The sequence below is a fragment of the Halichoerus grypus genome, chromosome 6, assembly GCF_964656455.1.
Source record: "Halichoerus grypus chromosome 6, mHalGry1.hap1.1, whole genome shotgun sequence".
NCBI classification, from domain to species: domain Eukaryota; kingdom Metazoa; phylum Chordata; class Mammalia; order Carnivora; family Phocidae; genus Halichoerus; species Halichoerus grypus.
In genome coordinates, this window is record NC_135717.1 from 72,408,704 (window position 1) to 72,432,223 (window position 23,520).

General features: G+C 37.4%; 1 protein-coding gene across 15 annotated transcripts in view; it reads right to left on the reverse strand.

Annotated features, from left to right (window-relative positions):
* PARD3 (par-3 family cell polarity regulator) overlaps positions 1 to 23,520 on the reverse strand; it is a 643,037-nt gene that overhangs the window by 369,360 nt on the left and 250,157 nt on the right. For all 15 annotated transcript variants that reach the window (XM_078075363.1, XM_078075365.1, XM_078075366.1 and 12 more), the window contains one exon: positions 11,629 to 11,809. In XM_078075363.1, the coding sequence (XP_077931489.1) occupies positions 11,629 to 11,809 (181 nt within the window). The remainder of the gene's footprint in view (positions 1 to 11,628; positions 11,810 to 23,520) is intronic.

Consider the following 23,520-nt stretch of genomic DNA (forward strand, 5'->3'; position numbering starts at 1 on the left):
AAGAAGTGTTCAGGCAGTGGGGAAATCTTTTGGGGGAAAAACAAATCTGTAAGAAGTGTTCTACTCTTACAATTTCCGCAGGTTTTGACGGATACAGAGAGCTTCATGCAAGAGGGGTCCAGTTCCACATGGTTTGGGTCTAATTTCAGAGGCAACTTCTGGTGAAGGCTGTAACTCACCCCCTCCTAAAGTGCCTTGTGTCAGAGGTGTGGAGATCCTGCCGAGGCAGCACCGTGAACCCCCTACAGGCGAGCTTTTTCAGATGAAAACACTGTCCAAGGATCACCTGCTAACGACAGGCTAACAGTCCATGTGATTACATAAGGCAGAGAATTTCTAAAAAACGAATACTCCTCTGACTAATGGACTGACAGTCACTATCATTAAGTGTAAGATACTATATTCCATATGTGTAGGGATTTGTTAAAAATTAAGTGCTTCACATAGATGTAAAGAATGTAAGGAGCAAATGTTTATTCCGCTTAAAGATTATCTCAGAAATACTGATGCCATATAGGAAGCGCAAAGATGCTTTGACTCCAAGTCAGGTGTTGGAAATGCCACAAAGAAACCTAACAAAAAGGATCCTGAGGTACAGTAAGGGTTCATACATTTTCGGCAGTATCTCAGCTTGTCTTGATCATGAAGCCCTGAGCCACTGCTATGCCGTAAGCACAGACTGCATTCGTTTACTTGAGACTAAGGTTCCCAATAGTAAAAATAGGGCAGGCGGACCTCAAAGTTTAGGGACTGCTACAATTCTACAAAGACATGAATATCTTTTTCAAATGCCCCTTACACAATGTAATATACTGACAGCCTCAAAGGGGAGAAGCCATGCACGTGTCTAAATGTTCATGCACTCAATGGAAGGAAAGGATTCTTTGGTAAAGTAAGCAGATAGAAATGACACAGAACATTGAAAAGACTACAAAGTTACTTTGGAATGTTCCAACATAAAGACCACAGATGAAATGTTTCAGCCCAATGAAGCAAGTGATCACTTATATTTTATTAGTGTATTTTAAAACCTAGTATTACCTGTGTACTGACGTGTGGAAAATATATTTTGTTCATTTTTTATGGATGAAACATTTCACAAGTTTAAAATAATTTTGCAACCAAAATCACCATATGTTGATTACTGGTTATTTAATTGGAAAACTGAAGGATAAAGGAGGCATCTTTGTGATACCAAATATCGATGAAAAAAAGATTTTATTTATGGTATTTAAATGTAGTCCTCTGGAACAAACAAGCTGGTTCAGAGACAGTGTGCCTGCTGCTGATCTGTTGTCGCCTGACAGCCCGTCTTATCTGCCAAATTGCTCATTAGGTTTGGCAATTTTCACCTGCGCCTCCAGTTTATATTTCAGCAGGGAATAAACATCAGTCTGCTTTTACCATCTTCCGCAGTGAGCTCCCAACATCCCCTCAGTAGCTCAGTCCCCACCCATCTGCCATCCTCCAAACACACTCACCTTGTGTACATACCATTATTTTTAAAATGTCAATTTGGCTTCCAGCTTTGGAGGCTAGCTTAGCTTAAATAAAGCAAAAGTACGAGAGAGAGAGTATGCAAAACAAGCCCCATCTTACAATACGAAGTGGGCTAACAAATAATTCACTTATTTTTTAATACAAAAAAAAAAAGGACACACAATCTGAATTTAATTTAAAAAATGCTTATTTCAGGGACTATTTCTAATGTGGCACAGGTGACAAGAGCAGTGAAGACGATCCGGCTTCCAGTTGGTTCTGACCCATCCAACCTTTATTATAGGTCTGAAAGGAGATACTCCAATTTATAAATAAACAATAGAGGTAACGTGGCAGCCAGAACAAAGAGGTAGCTGAGAGTACTACTCGGCTCTCTGCCTGTGCCTGCTTCCAATGATCCCTTCCAATGAGCACTCTGACATTCAGAGGCAGATCAATACACAAAAAAATACAAAAGAAATACTTCGTGGGCAAAAAGCAACAAAGATATAAAACAAAATGTCTGAAACCCCATAAAACAACTTCTGATGGAATACTGTTTTTCATTTTGCAGAAGTAAAATATTCACCACCAACCCTGCAATTAGCTAGAAAATTACAATAATTACAGCAATTTTGTATCCCATCTCCAATCCAATTAATAGATATATGACCTTGTCAACATGTAATAATCAGATTGCATCTACAACAAAACTGGATGAGTTTTATATGCTGAATAGAACTTGCACAGTAAGAAGGTAATTATTTGAAATACTGAGAATACCATTTGTATGCCATGCTCCACTTCACAAGTTAAAAAGGAATACAATAGGAATATTATTTCTATTTTTCAATATATATTTAAATCAAATCCAGAAAATAGTATTCTAGTACCAGTTAATGTTAAGAGAACAGATCTCTAAACCAGAGATCTTGGATCTCTTAGCAAGGCAAAATCAATCTGTATATGCTTAGGTAAGAAAAAAAATTAAGAGATCAAGGAAGGGGAGTGGGTGCTAATTTTAGGACCCAATCCTTCTGTAACAATTATCACTATCTCTTTTAGTTCTAAAAGTTAGGAAGCTAGTAAAACCTTACCAATTAATCAAACAGCACTACTCCAATAAAATGTTGCCAGCAATGGATAAAAACTAACTATAAAATTAACACAGCTTAGAAATGTTAAAAATGTTTAAAGACTTAAAACATAGTAAACACATACACACAATCTAATAAATCAGATACTTTTCTCAACATTCCTACAGCTATATTATTTCCAGAAATTTTAGAATTACTAAGGCATGTGCCAGTTCCAAAGGAATCTTGAATCTTCAGTCTGGATCTTCCAGAGGAAATATTAAAAAATTAGATTTCTGGGGTGTAAAAGAATCCTGCCACCATTCTAAGATCAGGCTACCATGGGATATCTGACCTCTACAAAAAGTCTTGAGAATTAAAAAAGAAAGAAAAAAAAATCACCAAACTCGAACTCAATGATTTATTTGCATAGGAAATGTGTGCCCCTGAGCACATTAGGTCTCTCTAAGCCTGGGTTTGAGAACACTAAAAATAGAGAGAGTTAAACATGTATCACAGAATTATGAGGTTAAGAGAGAACAGTTCTAGTCTGATTCTGTATTGAAGAGAGGCAGTGTGTCCCAGTCAAGAATGTATGTCCCATCAGGGTGCCTGGCTGGCTTAGGCAATGGAGCATGTGACTCCTGATCTCAGGATTGTGAGTTTGAGCCCCACATTGGGTATAGAGATTACTTAAAAATAAAATCTTTTAAAAATTAAAAAAAAGAATATATGTCCTGTTTACTTGGGTTCCGTAACTTCTCGACCCTTTAAAACATCCATCAAGTCTGCACTCAAGAGACATCCCTTATCATCATCACCATTCTACAGTCATCTGTTACCTGTGCTTATTGTGTGCCCGGCACTGTATTAGGACTTTAAAGACCTCATTTACTACTCACAACAATCCTGAGGCCGGCACTTAGAGATTGAGGAATTGAGGCTGAGAGAGATAACTAAACTTGCCCAAATGTTCAAAATGATGTGATGGTGCCTGTAGTCTTTCTAAACCATGAATAGTACTACTCTATACTACTGCTAGAAAGGAATTTTTGCATAGCAAGCTCACATTAAAAGCATAAAGTAGAATATATTCCCAAACCCTGGTTTGAAAAAAAAAAAAAAAAGCCCATTTATGCAAGTTACCTGGTATGTGGTTATTTCTAAATCAAAGTCTGCTTTTGCCTGAGAGGGTGCAAAAACCATCCAAGGGATGCCAGGCCACCAAAAGTTTCAGGGATTTGAGGTCTAGATCTTCATATAAGATTTGCATCTTTCCCTGAAACGGCTCCATTGTCCTTAAAATAAAGGGGTCAAGGTGAAATGCTGGCTCTTCCAACCCATTTCTCCCTTGTCAACAGCCCTAAGGGCTGATACATATCCAGGAGGCAGAAGAGGCCCAATGCCTGGGACCCACAGTGCTTTTAGAGGCCCAAATGCTTTAATTTCTTTTTTTTTTTTAAGATTTTATTTATTTAGAGAGAGAGAGAGAGCGTGCATGTGAGCAGGGGGAGGGGCAGAGGGAGAGAGAGAATTTCGAGCAGACTCCTCTCTGAGTGAAGAGCCCAATGCGGGGCTCGATCTCACGACCCTGAGATCACAACCTGAGTCAAATCAAGAGTCGGATGCTTAACTGACAGCGCCACACAGGTGCCCTTAATTTCTTTTAAAATCAGAAGGAAAACAAAATGAACTTTGAGAGATAAAGAAAATGTTTTAATTTTTTTCCTCACATCATATGCAAATGATACTTTTAGGGCCCATGAAAACTATGAAATTTTGCATGACAGAAAAAATAAAATACTGAAATATTTAAAATTATATGAATATCATTTTTATTATTGATATTATTACGGTGGGAGGAGTCCATGAAGACAAAATTGCCTAGAGGCTAGGAAAGTCCTAAGGATGCTCTGAACAGCTTTTCTACCTCACAAGATGGGAAACAACAACAAAAAAACCACACACACACATCTAAAAAATTAAAAAATTAAAAAATAAGCATCACCTATCCTGAACCTTACAATTGATGAGATATACCACTGCACTTAAAAACTTCCATGATGGGGTGCCTGGGTGACTCAGCTGGTTAAGCATCCAACTCTTGGCTAGGCTCAGGTCATGATCTCAGGGTCGTGAGATCAAGCCCCATATGGGGTTCTACACTCAGCATGGAGTCTGCTTAAGATTCTCTCTCTCTCTCTCTCTCAATAAATAAATAAAAATCTCAAAAAGGGAAAAAACAAAACCTACAGGATGCCAAACAAAGGGACATTTTGAAATAATGGCCTTGATGTTGAGAAAGTAAATGACTCAGGGTAACAAATCCTTTTGCCACTCAACGAGTTTCTAGTTCATTGCTTTTAACAAAATGAAAGGAAGACCTAAGCCAGTTGTCTTTCCACTGATACATCAATAAAAATAACTTGATGAAGGATGACAAAAGCATGTCTGGTGCTTAATTTGGAGGGAGGTCGAAGAGCTGGTAATAGCACTGTAATAAACTCCATCTACACCCTTCTACTCACTTCTATGAACAAGATTTCCCAGATAGCAATTTCTTATTCTAGAAAAATTTAATATTTTTCAGCAATTAGAGTGTAATAGCTGGGGAGAAGGCCCCATTTAAAGAGATACATCTATAAAAAAAATAATTTCTGAAGGGCCTGGGTGGCTCAGTCAGTTAAGCACCCAACTCTTGATTTTGGCTCAGGTCATGATCTCAGGGTCATGAAATTGAGACGGGGTTGGGCTCCATGCTGGGAGTGAAGCCTGCTTTAAGATTCTCTCTCTCACTCTCCCTCTGCCCCTCCCCCACCCTCACATTTTTCTCTCTCTCTCTCTCTCTCTCTCAAAAAAAAAAATAGTAAAAATGGACAATGACCAGACTATACATAAAAATGAAAATCTAACCCACAATTTGCAGAAACCAACCTAATAAGCCAGTCTGCTACCTAGAGTAACCAGTCCAGGAAATTAGACTACTATCTGCAACAACCAGTTCAGGAAGCCAAGCAATAACCCCTGTAACAGTCAGCCCAAAATAGACAGGATTTGAATAATAATTGACAGCTTCCCTAATTTTTGACTCTGCTTTCAACTTAGGAACAACCAGAGAAAGTCAAATACGCACCTTTAAGCAATTACAAAGGATACTTTGCTTCTAGGTAGCCCACCTACAGCTACTCTATGCCAACAGCTACCATCAGGGCACATCTAAAGCCTCCCCTTTGTTTTCCTATAAAGCTTTCCCACTTCCCTGCCTGCCAAATACAAGTGATGGTGGTTAAATCCCTTGCTATGGCAACTTCTGAATAAATAGCCTTGCTATGGCAAGCTCTGAATAAATAGCTTGTTCTCATTTGGATGTTCTCATTTATTTCCACATAGGCAAATTTTTTTATATTGCATATTTATGCTACTTTGATCAATTATGTACTAATAATGATCACCAGTATATTTGCATTTTATAAAAAATTTAAGAGTTAACATTTGGATGTATTTTCTTTGTTTCAGAGAAACGTGAAAAGATGACCAATGAAAGACATTCAAGCCTAAAAATATATTCAGTTAAAACTCTGAGTTATACTAAATGAAACAAAGTTCAAGGAAAATAGGAATTACGTAAACTTTGAAAGTTTTAAATAAGTGCTTTATGTACGTGTTTCCTTTAAAAACACACACACACGCACACACACACACTTTTAGAGTAATTTTAAACACATACAGAAGTAGAATAGTATACTGAATCCCACATAGCCACTCAGCTACCCATTCCCCACTATCCCAGCCTGTTTACTTTGAAGCAAATTCCAGATAGATCATTTCCAACCATACCTACTTCATTATGTATTACAAAAAGATTAAGACTTTTTAAGAAAATAATTTCAATAACATAGCACACCTAAAAAGAAATAATTGCTTAATATCAAATACTCAAAAGGTGTTCAACTCACCAATCAGCATATGACTGCTATTCTGTTGTTGTTGTTGTTTCATTTAAATTAGGATTTATACAAGATTCACAAATTATGATTGGATGTTACGTCTCTTAAGTCTCTATTAATCTGTGTTCCCGCTCTACCTCTTTTCCGACCTTGCACTTGATCTATCGAAGAACCTGGGTCATTTGTCTTGTTTGGTTTCCCACCACCTTGACTTGACTGATTGGATGTCTATGGTGTTAACATGCTTCCCAGTGTTCAGGATTTCCTATAAATTGACAGTTGGATCTAGATGCTTGATTGGATTTAGGTTTCATTTCTTTTGCCAAGACTACTTCATAGTGTTATATTCTTCCATCAGGAACATCACAATACTTAGTTAACTCTCAATTTACTATTATCTTTTTATATTATCAGTGATTGATGATAAATGCATCAATCCATTATTTCATCAGGAATGACAAAAAAGTAATATTCTCCTTCTATCATTGCTTCTTCATTTATGAGCTAGGATACCTCTATAAAGAGAAACTTCCCCTTCATCTACTATACCTCTATAAAGAGAAACTTCCCCTTCATCTACTATTTTGTTACCCAGTAATACCATTCATACAGGAAATATACCTTATTCTTTAATTCTTTTATCAGTTTTCCAAATAATAAGTTGGTTCACTAGGATCCCTTACCTTGCTTACTTATTTATTATCATTATAAACTCATGAATGCATTGCTATTACTACCCTTCCTGATGTTCTAATCATCCCTCTTGGTCCAGTGGGAGCTTCAACATGACACCTGGGCAATGCTGACACAACCACAGTCACTTTCATAGCTTTCCTTATTTTCTGATATGGCAGGATGACCCAGAATCACCTCCTGCATTTCCTGCCTGGATCAGAATTCAGCATTTCTCCAAAAAGCTCTGATCCCTCTTAATGGAAGATACTATTTCCAAAACACAATCTGGACATCAGGAATGCTCAGTTACTGGGTTGGAGTGTTAATTCAAGACATATTCAGTGAACACATACAGGATTTTCCCTTCCTCCCTCCTTCTTGTGTGTGTGTGTGTGTGTGTGTGTGTGTGTGTGTGTGTGTGTAACAAAATATACCACAGATTCACTATATGTTCTATTCAAACTGAGGACCATGGAATTTTTACTTATTCTCCTCTAACTTACATCTGTACCCTTTTCTTCTATATTCTGAATCCTGGATCCTCGATGGCACAAGGAATAACAGAATTAGAATATTATTATAATTCTTCATTTGCTCCACCTCATAATATCCACCCAACAATCTAAGACTAACAGGACCAATTTTACCAACAACAAACTGTTCTTGTTTGTTTGGCAGTTCTTTTTTTTTTTTTTTTCCCCAATCTTCCTTTGGTGGTATAAATTACTAAGTTTTACAGTTATCCAAAATAGTTAACTCTTGGATGAGTGAGCAACCAACTGGATATATATTTATGTGTAGTTCTGTTATATGATTTTTATTTTAAGAATTACTATTTAACTATTAATATTGTTATAAAGAATTTTATTTTTAAAATAAAATTTGATTATAATTACATAAAATATAATATGGTTTGAACGCCAAATATACAAACAAGAGGTTGTCTCACTTCTATTCCACTTCATCCATCTTATTCTCTCTGTTCCCCATAGCTACCTATTCTTTATGGTTATCCTTTTTTATTTTATTTCTTCAACATAAGAAGCTTTTATGTAAATGGTATTTCACTGTGTGGTCTATTTTATTCACTTTCTCATTTTTTAAAGCATGTTTTTTGGAATTTAGGAAAATGTGTATTTTTACTTTAATAAAATATGTTTGTGTAATACTGCCCATAATTCCCTCTTTTTTGTTATTATGGTCTCTTGATTACCTTCTATGAGCAATATCATTATTAGCTGGTCATCATGTTTCGTCCTTCAGTTTAAGGGCATTATTCAGAACGTTGTTCAATATACTGGGCTCAAGAAAATTTTTCTCAAGTGTCAGTTTGAGCTTAGATAATTGCTATTTTTGACCATAAGGACAATGATTCATTTAATTCAGGGTTTCTCTACCTCAGTACTATTGACATTTTGGGCTGGAGAATTGATGTGGATGACGTCCTATGCCTTGTAGGATGTTTGGTAACATCCGTGGCCTTAATCAGACACTCATAGTATCCCCCAAATCTTTACCAGTTGTGACAACCAAAAATATCTCCAGATATCGTCAACTGTCCCTTGTGGGAAATATCAATCATACCTCAGAACCACTAATTCAACTAAATCAAGGTTCTCACTTTATATGTACTACAAGGACAAATTAGTGGCAACTTCTAAAAAAGCATGAAAAGATCTTAAGATGAGAATTCTGTGTATTAAATTCACCTAGGCTTTATCTTAATTCTCAAACTTAATATCCACTGTTCTAGTGACCAAAAAAGTTGCATACTTTTCTTAGCTTCCATCAGTTCTTCATGCAAAGAAGGAGAGGAGTGAATTCAATCATAGCAAGACTTGGAAAACACAGGAAAGTTATCACTTTCTTTCTTCAAGGTAAGCATTAGGAGTTTATCTAAAATCTTTTATTAACCATGCCCCTAATTAGAGTTGATTATTCCTCAATTCAGCAAATTTCTACATATTGCTGGCTTTATTTTCCTATCTGTAAATCAGAAAGACCACTAAACATAAACTCCTTGTTGAAAAGGACTAGGCCTTATTAACTCAACTCTGGACTCATCACATATCACAATGCCTGGCCCAGTATTGTCCAACTCTTATATTATGTTTGAATCAATGGTATTAAAACAGTATGAAAAATCATCTTAATAGATAGGGGACTCATATATAATGGGTAACTTTTACATAGTCACTAAACCTTGTATTTAATAGATGCTTACCATACACTCACCCAATGGCTGCCAAAGCCATAAAATCTAAATAAACTTAGCATATAAAATTCAGAACTAGAAAGTAGTATTTATATATTCTCCCACTGATGGCTCTAAGACATTGCCAATGCTTCAAATATAAGTTCCTTTGCTCACTAAGAACAAGATAACACAAAAAATATTTTGTGTAAAAACAGCATTTAAATTTTAACACACAGGACCAGCCAAATGTGGGTCGTGGTGCTTAAGAAATGTTGTTGCATCCAGAACAAAAGACAGAAATTGATGGAAAGTATGCCATTCAAATTCTTCTTAACATAAAGACAGCCATTTACCTTTCCTCTAACACTTTTTTAAGGTGCCGTTAAATTAAAGGTGCATCCTTCATAAAACATGAATTAAAAACTACAACAATAACACACAAAAAAGCTCTGTATTTAATTACATAAATTAGGGTGTAATTATTCACATAAAGACACTATTTTCCAAATATCAGGCACCTGAATATACTATTATTTAATTAAAATTTACTGTAAGTCACATTTAGAAATAAGTCAACCAGAGAAACAATTATCATATGATTTCACTCGTATAAGGAGCATAAGAAACAGGGCAGAGGACCGTAGGAGAAGGGAGGGGAAAAAAGAATGGGAAGTCATCACAGAGGGAGACAAAGCATGAGAGACTCTTAATTATGGGAAACAAACTGAGGGTTGTTGGAGAGGAGGTGGGTGGGGGGATGGGGTCATTGGTGATGGGCATTAAGAAGAGCAGGTGATGTAAAGAGCACTGGTTGTTATTCAAAACTGATAAACTACTGAACACTACACCAGAAAATTTAAAAAACAAAAATCACATTTAGGCAATCCACTTTTTATAAATTAGTTTATTCCAAGAAGATAATCATTAGAGCATGGGCTTAATGAGCTGATATGCAATCAAAGAAAGTAAAGTAACTAGTGTACCACTTATATATTACCTTGCATACCATACATGGTACACACCTCACATTTGGAAAAACACTGCCCAAAGCAAATCCAAGATAAGATTTTTAAAAGAGCATATCCATGCAGTAATCAAATGTTCCACAAAATTAGTTTAAAATCTGTTTGTACATGTGTACAAACAAACCTAAATTTTATAAAGAATATACTATATTCTAAATATTATCTTAGTATATTCTATATAGAATTTTGTATTATATTATATATTATTACCTATTATATATGAAGATCTACTGATGACTATCAGTAAAATCACATGAGACTACTGGTAAAATTAGGGGCACCTGGGGAGCTTAGTCGGTTAAGCGTCTGCCTTCGGCTTAGGTCATGATCCCATGAGCCCCGCATCGATCCTTGCTCAGCAAGGAGCCTGCTTTTCCCTCTCCCTCTGCCTTCTTCTCCCCCTATTTGTCTCTCTTTCTCTCTTCACATAAATAAATAAAATCTTAAAAAAAAAAAAAAAGACTACCGGTAAAACCACACAACACTTGAAAAACTGCAATGTTTCTAAATAGATGTGACTAAAAGATAAATGATTTTTGACTTACACATTTCTTGAAATGGACCTTCTTATTCTTAAAAACTACTCAATTATAAGATTAGACCATTACAAACACTAAATTTATTTTTAGCAAAAGTTCTTCACCTTTTTGTGTAAACCTGCCAGGAACAGCTGACAGAATTCTTCAGGCAAGTGTCCTACACTTGAGTCCTCTATGTCCCTGGGTTCCTCATATAAACTCACTAAGCCCTATATTTTCTTTCCTTGAGATGGTATTCTAATAGCAGCTCTTCCAGATCTCTGACAATAATTCTGTCCCTGACATCTCTTCAGATAAAGTTCAAGTAATGGTTGTATCCAAGTTGATTATCCACCAAAGATGCTATGTTTGGGTTCGGTGTGAAGGCCTCCGACTATTTCCTATTTGATCTAGCATTCAGATGAAAAACACGGAAAGAAAAATCCAGGAATATAACTTTAACTGTTATCCTTATTTACCTTTAGTGAGCAATTAAAAGTCTACCAGTCTGAAGTAAAGTAAGCCCAATGTATTGAAATGTGAATCTTGCCTACCTCTCCAGCAAAAGACATTTGCCCAGGTTCTAAACTTAATCAATTTTTGATAAAAACAGATAATGAATTCCATTCACAGGAGCATGGCTGGATAACAAGAGTTGGCATCCCCGTAAATTAAGATGAAACATGCAGAGAAGAAAGAGCTTTCACTTACTTGCACGAAGGACTGAAGGTGTGACCTCAATTTCACTTGTTGCTTGATAAGGCTGAAAGGCTGAAACACTGTTGGTACCAAGCTCACTGCCAAATATCTCTGGACTCTGGGTACCCGTGGAACTGGCACTGGTGCCATCACCTCCATGGTGTGGGTCTTGCTCGTCAAACACTGCTACCAGCTAGAAATGAAAGGTACGTTTGCAGTTACAAACAAAGGCATTTAAAACTGCCACCAAACAACTGGTGAATCACTGAACTCTACCTCTGTAACTAATACATTATACATTAATTAGCAGAATCTAAATAAAATTAAATTTAAAATAAAGTAAAACAAAATTGCTACTAAAGTTACACCACATTTGACATAAATCTACAGAGGAAAAATAGTGACATTTAAGCACCCAGGAATATTATGAAGCAAAACTTCAAAGACATAGTCTTCCCCTGAGTTTTGATGCTTTACTTTTGTATTTCTAAGTTGTGCGTTTCATATCTGAAATTCTACTGGTGAAAAATAATAAAATGGTTTTTATCACAGAATGCTAAGGGAGATGGGGTAGATTTAAATCTTTTTGTAAATGATATATTAAGTGGAAAAGCAAATGCATTTCTATATATAATACATGCTCTGCAGTACTACATATATAGCAAAAGATATAAGGTACCTTTCACATAGGAGGAAGGAGTATTAAAAACTACACATGTGTCTGCCCATTTGTGCATAAGGAATATAAGAAGGATAAAAGATACGGTTGTCTCCCAGGACTGGGGTAAGAACAGGGATGAAAGAAAAAGAAAATGGGAGCAACGAGGTTAGTGGGGAGGAAAAGACTTAAGTAATTTTGGAAAACTATTTTCACTGTCTACTGTTAAGGCTAGAGACAAAAAAAAAAAAAAACCTGTCATATCAGTTTGTTTCTCACAAGCGTATGGTTTAGAAATCCTCACACTACTATACACACACACACACACACACACACACACACACACCAGGAATGATTGAAAAAGAAAAATATTTTGGATAATGAGAATCAAAATTCTCCCTGTCAGAAACAGAAGTTACAAATAAAGAAATAAACTCTGTGATATTAGATTAAAATTAGAGGCATCAATATGAACATGTGTTTTTTTATAAGTGGGTAGGTAAGTGGACAGATAGATAGGTATGGATGAATGTTAATGCATATGTGGTTCTTAGCTCCCCCCCCCCCACTGAGAAGTCCTAGAAGCAACCACATACAGTATGAAGGAACACAAGCGCCCAGATCTTGGTTTCTGTTACCATTTTCCAATAAATAAACAAGGGCTCCTTAAAAAAATAGTTAATTCCAGGGTTGGGGCAGAGAAAATATATGATGGGCCTGGAACACCTTTGATGTTAAAAGGTAAAGAGTACTCCAAAGTGAAAGAGGCACATCAAAGGGAATCAGGTGTCAACCCAAAGGAGCTCCCAATGGCCAAAGCTGGGACAACTCATAAACAAGTCAATAATGATACAATTGGATTTTAACCCAAAAACAAACCTAATATCTGTAAGGCCATAATGATACAAATAAATAATTGAAGAAATAATTAACGGTGGAAATAGATAGCTCTTCCATACTGTAGCATTCGATTTAATAAAAAGAGAAGGAATGATGGAAATAGAAGACATCACCAAGCAATCTCCACAGCAAGAATTGCTGCAGGTGAAATCACCAATGGAAGCTAAAATCATTGGGTGAGCATATCACAAGAAACAGGGTATTTGCATATCTCAAAGTACCTCCCCACAAAATACTTTTTCATTAAAAAGAGAAAAATGGTATCTTTGCAGGGGAGAAACTTGGCAGACACCACTTTATCAAGGTTAACATCACCAGTAATGAGTCATATCACCCTCTGATAAAATGCACGGAGAAGGACATAAAATTACTTTGGTGGTATTCCTGATAAAAATGCATATCTTTGATCTAATCATGAGAAAACATCAGATAAATCCAAGTTGAGGGACAATCTATAAAATAACTCACACTCTTTAAAAATATTAAAGTGATGAAAACAAAAGAAAGGCTGATGAAGTTGTGTAAATTGGAAGAGACAGAGGAGAAAAAAGAATTACAGGCAGCATGAGGTCCTTGCCTGGATCGTGGACTAGAAAAAGGACACCAGTAGAAAAGAAGCAACACTTAAATGAGGGCTGTAGATTGGTTAACAGTATTTACTCAATGTTACTAGTTTCCTACCTTTGATAATTGTATTATAGTTATGTCAGATTTTATATTCGAGGTGGATGAAGGGTATATGCAACTATTTTTGCAACTTGTCTCAAGTATAAAAGTATTTCAAAATTAAACTTTCATAATACAGCATTACAAAATAACATGAAAATTAAAATTCCATCTATTTCTTCTGATAACCAAACAGTGATAGCACTTTAAAATCTCAGAGTAATAAAGTTCCAAGGGCCAACACCACCTTGGTCATTCACATTACAACCCTATGCCTAGTAAACTAAACGAAGCATTCCAAGGAAAGCAGAACCATAACTAACCCAAAAAAACCCACTCCTACCTACCTCTAATTCAAGCTTCTCCAATGCTAAAAGTCCTATCAGTTAAAGGATGGTATGATAAATTTACAGAACATGAGAAGCATTTATAATTACAATCCTCATTTCATAGATGGTTTTGTCATTTTGAACAAATGATATTTCCATGAACATTTATATATTGTCAATCAATTCATAAGACAAAAAAGAAAACCATCATAAGGTCACAGAGACATGTACACAACAGGAAGCTCAGAACCCTGCTGTGGCATCATCTATAATTGGCTGTTTAAACAACGTGGACGGAGGCTAAGCAGTAAGAAGAAATTAAAGTAGGATGAATAGCTGGGCCACTCAACCTTATAATAAGCAACATAAGTGGGAAAAGAAATCCTTAGCAGTTATAAATAACAGAAAGGTGTTTGTATGTATGCACTGAAGTTTCCATAAACAGAAATAAAATCAGCCTGTTTATCTGACATTGACTGGGAACAACTCCCAGGGTTAGTAACAGACATTCGGCTAGATGAGCAGTCAGTAAAGTTCTGAAGGGTCCAAACAGTAAATATTTTTGGAGCTTTGCAATCCATGCAGCCTCTGTCACAACGATTCGACTCTGCCATTGTAGCACAAAAACAGCCACTGGCAATACATAAATAAACGAGCATAACTAGGTTTAAATAAAACTTTATTTACAAAGCAGGTGATGGACCAAATTTCACCCTTAGGCCATAGTTCGATAATCCTGCACTAGAATGCTCATCCATCCACAGTAACATCCAATTTACAATTTTCAATTTGGGAAATAAAACGAAGAGTCAAGGTACCCTGGTAACCCTGATAAACTACCAATATCTATTTCAAGCTCTTCACTGAGATTTTGAATTTCCATACTTGATTTTAATATCATCAGACTTCTCACAAGGTGTGTGGCTTAATATGGATTTTGAAGATATTAAGTTCTGACACTTGGTGTTTAATTGGAAGCAAATGCAATGCAAGTTTTGTTATTAACTTTTTACATTGGTGTGTTTTCTCAAGAATCAAGTCCTTTCTGCAAACTGAGAATGGAGATTACAAATTACAAAGAATGTGTCTTTAAATGCCACACATGGAAGAACTTATACATATATATTAGTTTCAATAATTATCTCCAGCATTTTTAGAAAACACAAGTATTATGAAATCTGGACTGTGTCATGAACAAATGCTGTTTGAATTTCAGTGGCAGAATCACAGTTGGTGATTTGCAATATGCCAATAACATACAATTTCCACAGCTTTCTTTTAAACCAAAATTTAAGTGCCAGGTGCAGATATGAAGTAATTTTGTGTTAAATTGGGAAGGGTATATAATTTTAGAAAATCTACTCTACAAGAATGTATATAGTAGCACAGCAAAAGAAAACGAGACCTTCACAAAACATCACATATTAAAAATCTCTATCATGCCCTTCAAAAAATAAAGGAAATGTCTGCTTTTAAATTTGTGAAACATGACTCATATCCATATCTTAACAGATGGAATCTTCACTGCTGTCCATGAAGTAGATCATTTTTGAAAGTTCATTTTTACTTTCAATAGTTATGACTTAATCTCTCTTCCAATCCATTCATCCATCAAATCTCCATGAGAACAGACATGTTGAATTTAGGGTAACACCCACAATTATAGATAAACCCACATTCAAATAAACTCCAAACTTGCCCATACATTCCTCACCTACCTCAGGAAAAATCATTTTAACTCTCTGAAACATCAGAACCCTCCAAACTGCTTTTATTTTTTTCAAGCTATTTTTAAAACAGCACGTGCAAACACTCATAAATCACTGGGATAGAGGGTAGCCCCTTTAATGGGTAAAATTATGTGCTGAAAGCCCAGAGCTGTGTGTAGCAAGGCGTCTAAGAGCATAAGATTCCGAATCAAACAGACCTCCAATCAAAAATAGCTCTGATCGGGGCGCCTGGGTGGCTCAGCCGGTTAAGCAGCTGCCTTCGGCTCAGGTCATGATTCCAGGGTCCTGTGATCGAGCCCCTCATCAGGCTTCCTGCTCAGCAAGGAGTCTGCTTCTCCCTCTCCCACTCCCCTTGCTTGTGTTCCCTCTCTCGCTGTCTCTCTCTCTGTCAAATAAATCAATTAAAAAATCTTAAAAAAAAAAAAAATAGCTCTGATCGTACTTCGTAGATGGGTGTTGGTAAATCCACTGGCCTCTCTACCATCTCTGTCTTATAGTCCTCATCACAAAAAAGAGGAAGGTGGTGGTGGTAAGCAGAATAATGCCCCTTGTTGTCTATGCCCCAAACCCCAGAACCCGGGGATGTTAACCTTTCATGGCAAAAGGGACTTTAAAACTATGATTCAGATCGAAGACCTTAAACTAGAGAGGTTATCCTGGATTATCCTGGGGAGGCGGACATCTGATCACTCAAATCTGGGAAAGTAGAGAACCTTTCCCAGCTGGTTCCCAGCTGGTCAGGGAGAAATGTGACAATGATTAGAGAGATGCTACGTTGCTGGCTTTGAAAATGAAAGGAAGCCATGAGCTAAGGAATGTAAGGGGCCTCTGGAAGGCAAAGAAATGGATTCTCTCCTAGGACCTCCAGAAAGGATCAGAGCTCTGCTCACACCTTGATTTTGGCCCAGTGAGACCCATGTCAGACTTCTACCCTACAGAACTGTGAGTTCATCAATTTGTGATGTTTTAAGCCATAGTTTGTAGTAATTTGTTATGGCAGCAAGAGAAAACAAATAGAGCGCCCTTGCCTACCCTCCTAGAGCTGTTGTGACAAATAAAGAGATAGGGTATATCCACTTTCAGAACACAATAAGCACACATTTACCATTAGCTATTTTTAAGTTATATTGTGCTGGTTGATAAATACATACTTTTGTAAATCTGAGGATCAGTTCCAAGAGTAACTGAAGACTGAGGCAAAGCTCTCCCACACACCAACAATGGTGGGGGCGTGGCAAGAAAAGGAAAGGAGGACCCTTGACAAGGGCGCCTGACAGTCCAGTTAAGTGGCCAGCTCTTGATTTTGGCTCAGGTCATGATCTCAGGGGTCCTGCGATAGAGCCCAGCTCTGGCAATGTGCTCAGCGGGGAGTCTGCTTCAGGATTCTCTCTTACTCTGCCCCCTCTCCCTGGCTCATGTGCTCCCGCTCTCTCTCTCTCAAATAAATATTTTTATAATACTTATTTAGTATTAAGTACAATTATAAGTAAATAAATATTTATTTGAGAGAGAGAGCAAGTGAGCGGGGGGAGGGGCAGAAGGAGAGGGACAAGTAAGCAGATTCCCCACTGAGCTGGGAGCCCGACACGGGCTCTATCCCAGGAACGCCAAGATCATGACCTGAGCCAAAGTCAGACAGACGCTTAACCAACTGAGCCACCCAGGCGTCCCAATAAATAAACCTTTAAAAAAAGAGAGAGAGAGAGAAGCTTTGCTAGAAAAATTCAACATCACAATAACCACAAAAAGAACTTCTTTTGCAGGTGCTCTACATCCTCCCCTCAACTCCTCACACAAAAATGGAGCAGCTTTTATATTTCACTTCACAGAAACCTGAGACTCAGAGATTAATATGACCAGAATTTAACTATAAATAAGTACAGAATGCATCTGAGAACTGGAAATCAAATCTATCCAACTTAAAAGATCCTTCTTCTCCCAAACCTCCCGCCCCCGGAACATCTAACACATTGACAGCACAGGCACTGGGAAGCTGCAGACTATCATCATCCAGAGTCTCTGAATAGGATTCCGTTCATTCTTGATTAACCAAAGGTAATAATCCACCTGACCAAATTAACATAACTTTGATACCACTACCTAAAATTTTCTGAATATATCTGAGGGAAACCAAGATAATTTTAAATAATTCCAGGCTGGTGATATCATCACTTGGTCTTAATCAGAAGAGCTTTTAAAACCATCAAAAGATCTTGTAGATTCTGTCTCTTCCTCCAGGAAAATGGCAGGTGACTTAAGTAGTTGACCAAGTGAGACCTCAGGTCCCGCTAGGTTCAGGCCCCACACAGCCTCAGAAGCCATGTCACTGCCACAGCCCTTGAATCGTCCCTCTGTCTCTTAATTTCGTTCATATGCAGGCTGAACATATCCAGAGGAAACTGATTATGATGGGTCTCGGGAATGTCCTTTGCATACTCAACCTTAATATACCAAACTGTGTGACTTTGAAATAAAGACTTGTACTTCTTTACAAAGGCATCACCACTGTCAGCCCTGGAGAAGGTCTTTGGCTTGTGGAAAAATACTAAAAACCACAATGAGCTTGAAGACTCTCTTTTCACCTATGGAACAAGAGTGGCCTCAATGAGGAAGCCAGACTCCCCTGAATCATTTGGTTTATAGTATCAAAACAAAATCAGCAAGAAATGCAAAAGAGAAAATGCACTTGATTGTGCTTCCAGTGGGGAACTCTCTATGTTTGCCACATTTTTCAATATTCTTCCTGCCACAGCAGTATGATGATGATGATGCCCCAAAATAATGACAGCATCATGTAACACATACCTCTGAGCAACAGGAGGGAGATTTCATGGGCAAATCTGCCTAAAAGAATAAATGCGACAGAAAGAAAATGGAGTACAAATGTGAGAGCTGCAGCACAGTGCAATAAGTTTCTAAAAATAAGAAAAATCAAGTGGTTGAAGACACATGTATTTTATGACTGAAGTGATACTGTTCCAAAACATACAATTCTAAACTCTCATATTCCAAAACTGCCTTTTCTTTCCCACAGGTCAATCTGTGAATTTCTACAATTAGGATCACACATATCAATAGCTCCACTTTTTCCCTTTCACTCAGGGATGTACTTTTTAAAACATGTCAAAGTACATCAAGTACTTCGGTTCCGGAATTTCCCTTCATCCATCTCTTGAAAAACAAAAACAAAACAAAACAAAACAAAACCTTTCATTTATAGCTGTCTCCCATACAGCACACTTAATAACCTATAGCACATCTATAAAAGGAGAATTACCAGATAGCAGCATGATTATATAGATTAGCATAGTGTGTAATCTACACATAAGCAAGGAATCTAATGAGGTAAATATTTAATAGTGCCGTTTCAAACAGTACATCATGTAGAAGAGGGCAAGACATTCCCATTGCTACCGGCACAACCAAGGAGACCAATACCATCACACACCTCTACCTGTCCCACAAGAGCTAATAGCGACCTTTAAAAAAGTCGTAGATACCTAAAAAGGTATTATGCATCATCTGGAAATCACAGTGAAACATATTCAGCTATGACACTCCCCAGCTTATATTTCAGAGCTGGGATTTAATTCTGCTGTCCCTCAGGATGATACACTCGATCACCCACTGAGCCTTCAGACTAATTAGATTCCCAATTTAAGATTAATGTTCAACTAATAGCCTTGAGTATGTCAACCGCAAACCACAATGAAAATATGCAAATGCTGTAGCCATAAGCTAGCTGACCCACTTGTCATATATAATGTAAACCCCCTCCCTCCCATCCCCAGCACCAAGTGCCACTGTTTCATTTGTACCCGTCCATGAAGTTACAACTACGTTACACTACTGTTTAAGTGTTAATAAAAAGTAAGATTGCACAGTAAGATAAAGCAAAATAACTCTGAGATTGGCTAATCACAGAGAGATAGGTTGACTCCAAACTGGAGGAGGCAGCATTTCTTATGATTTTTATCATGAACACATGCAGCTTTCTCTCAAAGAGATGACAGTAGGTAAAACCAGGAAAGAAGCTATATGAACCTCAGAATCAAATGTAATGATGTAATAACTAATTATTATATAGACATGGGGAGAAAAACTATTAAATCAATTTGTAAGCTTTCTGATGACTGAATTTATGTTAATGACATAGAGACAATACTAAATCCTCAGTCATTCTCTGAGCCCTATTTGCTATCATGGTTCATTAAAAACTCCTTTAAACAGAGCTACTGTTTTACTGGATGAGTAAGCAGAACAACAGTAAAAGAATATGTTTGAGCCAATGATGTTTTGTAATAGTAGTAATACAAGCTATACCAATGAAAACTAAGTCACTACAGACGGAGCATCTCAAGCTTGCCATTGAAAAACTTTAAATGTTACATTCACTAGATTAATTCTGTGCTTCATCAGCATTTCAAGAATTAAGTATATTTTGTCTGATGGGGGAAAAAAAAAAAAAAGACCCAAAGCTTAGCAAGGAACTCTAAAATGACATGAGCACACTGAAAGCTAGCCACCTTTCATACTGGCTATGACAGGAGCCCCCGCCCTACTCTGTTCCATGAGAACGGACCTCAAATCCACACCAACTGCCAGCCCCATAGCTTGAGATTTTATAGGCAGCTGTTCCTCACCTACAGTGCCCTCCCCACCTTACCACTCCACCACCCTTCCAACATATATCTACCTAAAAGCAGGTAAGATGTGGAAATAGATTCAACAGCAAGGTGTTTCAATCTGTAGACAATTTAATGCTCAACTATTAATATGTGTTACATATTGATTCACAAACAGCTTTTCAGGAATAATACTCAGGAACAGATGCATTAATGAATGGGAAATGACAGGCTCCCTCAAGAGTAACTTCTTCTATGAATGCCATAATCCGGAAATTGGGGATCTAAATTAAAAAAAAAAAAAGTTTCATTAATCAAAGTCCAACATCATGGAGGAAATAGGGCATAATGAGACAAGCCAAAACCATACACACATAGCCTTTCAATGCCTTGCTCTAAACTGTAACCAAAACCCACAGCACCAATCACGATGTTACCTGAGCTTTACTGAGCACAATGATTTTTGTCCCACAAAGACGAGTCATTGCCCCCTTCACTCCCAAGTCTGTCACCACGCTCCAATCTCCCCAACTCCTGACCCAGAGGCCCAAGGGTTGAGAAGCTGCCGATGTGATTCCTCAGTCCAGAAACACAGCACCATAATTACACTGCGCAAGACCACAGAGTCTTAGAAGGTTAAGAGGCTCCTGCCCTGCCCTCTTGTGCATCTGGATTTCTGCCTCCATTTGGTGAGTCCACCAAAGCAGGGTTGAGCCCTTTGGTTAGGAAGGTGCCTTACAGGTTACCACCTCAGTGAGCCAGGTAAATCAAGCCAGGGCCTGTTCCACTGACTTGAAAACCTTGTCTCAAGATGCCCACACCACCCCCAGCTCCTCCTTCTACCATATAGCTAGCAAATTACAAATGTTTGCACCAGAGAAAAGGAGTCGTCCAACGTAAGCCTCCAGCTGCTACTGCATTCTCCTACCACCTCGCACACACAGCCCTGTGCTGTAGTTGGCACAGGCGCTTTTAGGCACACAGGCGCAATCAGCCCCAGTCAGTCTTTCATCAAGTAGCACCATCTCACAGAACTTAGACAATCACATACTTTGTCTAATCAGCCCATCACTGATTCCATTGTTGAACATAAGACAAATGACTCATCACTAAAATTTCTTGCCAGTCAAATCTGGTGAACTATATATAATACTTTATTTTTTTGGCAATCAGTAGTGGAAAACTTCCCGTCCTAAAATAGAAATTAGAAGGATCACTTCCTTAGTTCTAAATGTTGCAAATCATGTTTAAAATTAAAAGCAGGAGAAAAGAAAACTTGGCTGTGGCTCCAGTCAATCAATCAGTCCCAGAAGTAGATAAGCAGAAAACATCTCAACACAATGTTAGACCGAAAGAGGATGCAACAGAGGTGTAAGCAAATCATCCTCTCTGGCATTTAAAGACAAGATAATATTTCCAACTCAAATAACTAGCCTTGTTTCCAAGGCAACTTAGCATTTGTATAGGGAACTCACTAGGGAGTTAGTAATCCCTTAACTGCTGACTTCACGATCTGAACCAACCCCCACTGATACCTTAGCTTCCATCTAAGAGCATCATCAGAAAAAGAGAATTTAACTGCTGCAAAAGAAGAAAGGAATTCAGATGACTCTATTAAGACTTTGGGGAGTGGGAGGGGATATGGGAGAAAAAAGTGCCTCAGAAAAGCAAGCTGGAAGAAACAGGAGTTGCTGTTTAACAGTGATTTCTTTTCCAAGGAAGGTGCATAAAAACCTACTAGTTCTGTTCGCTCAAAGTTCTGAATGAAAGTTCAGTTTACGCTGATGCATAATAAAAAGTCACTATTCATTCTGACAACCACAAGCCAATATTAGCAAAAGATCAAAGTTCAATAAATTTGTTTTGTAAAATATAACGATAATGTTACATTACAAAATGCCTTTGTTTAATTTGCATGCAAAAAGGATAAGTGTGATTTTTAAATATCCACCCAGAGGCAGAGATGAAAAACTTCAAACATTTTCTGACTCCTTTTTGCTATACTCATTATTTCAATACCTTCTACAAAGGAAAGATAAAGGTGTCCTTGACATTAGCCTAAATTATCTTCAGTATGCAACACAATGCTGATTAAATTAGGCTCATTTTAATCAACTGGCAGGTTTATTCAGAAAGTAACTAAATAATGAAATTCTTTCTAACAACTCTTCATTTGTATAACCTGTTTTAGCAATTTTTTTTTTTTTGAGTGAACACAGAAAAAATACTAATTGTGTGTCAATCCTTTCTCCCTCATATTTGACAGGTAAAAGAAATAGCAAGTTAAGCATTTTCCCCAATCCACAAATCACTTTCATACTGAAACTTAATGCAAATCTTTTGAAATCTAGTACCATCTAATGGATGTAGGTAGCCAAGTCCAAAGAGTTTGGAAACCTTAATTTTGATGAAAATATATTCCGAGGAAAGCCAAAGCCTCCGCTTTCCTTTCATTTACTTCTCACACGCAAGAAACGACCCCATCCATGACCTGGGACACTGGAGGTGGAGACCTGTTCATGTTGGTGTTTGCAGGGCACTCCACTCACTCCATTACCATGAGGCTGCCAATGTTGAACTGGTTCCCCAAAATGAGTCAGGCTCAGAGAGGTGATTCACCAGTTGTATGACCCAGGGCAGCTCCAACATTCTAGGTCTCAGTACTGATAGGTTTGTTGCGTATCTGATTTAATCCTGACAAACTGCACACAACAGTTCTGCAAATGGCAAGTACTCAATAAATGTCACCTATTATTATTCTAGGTCTCAGTACTGATAGGTTTGTTGCGTATCTGATTTAATCCTGACAAACTGCACACAACAGTTCTGCAAATGGCAAGTACTCAATAAATGTCACCTATTATTATTATTTGAGAGTTTCAAGAGACTGAGGTTATCAACAGAGGAAGATGAAGGGCATTGGTATTAAGTTAAATCCTATGAACTTTAATCCTAAAAACTGTGGGGCATCCTTGAATGCATACCAGTTTAATTTG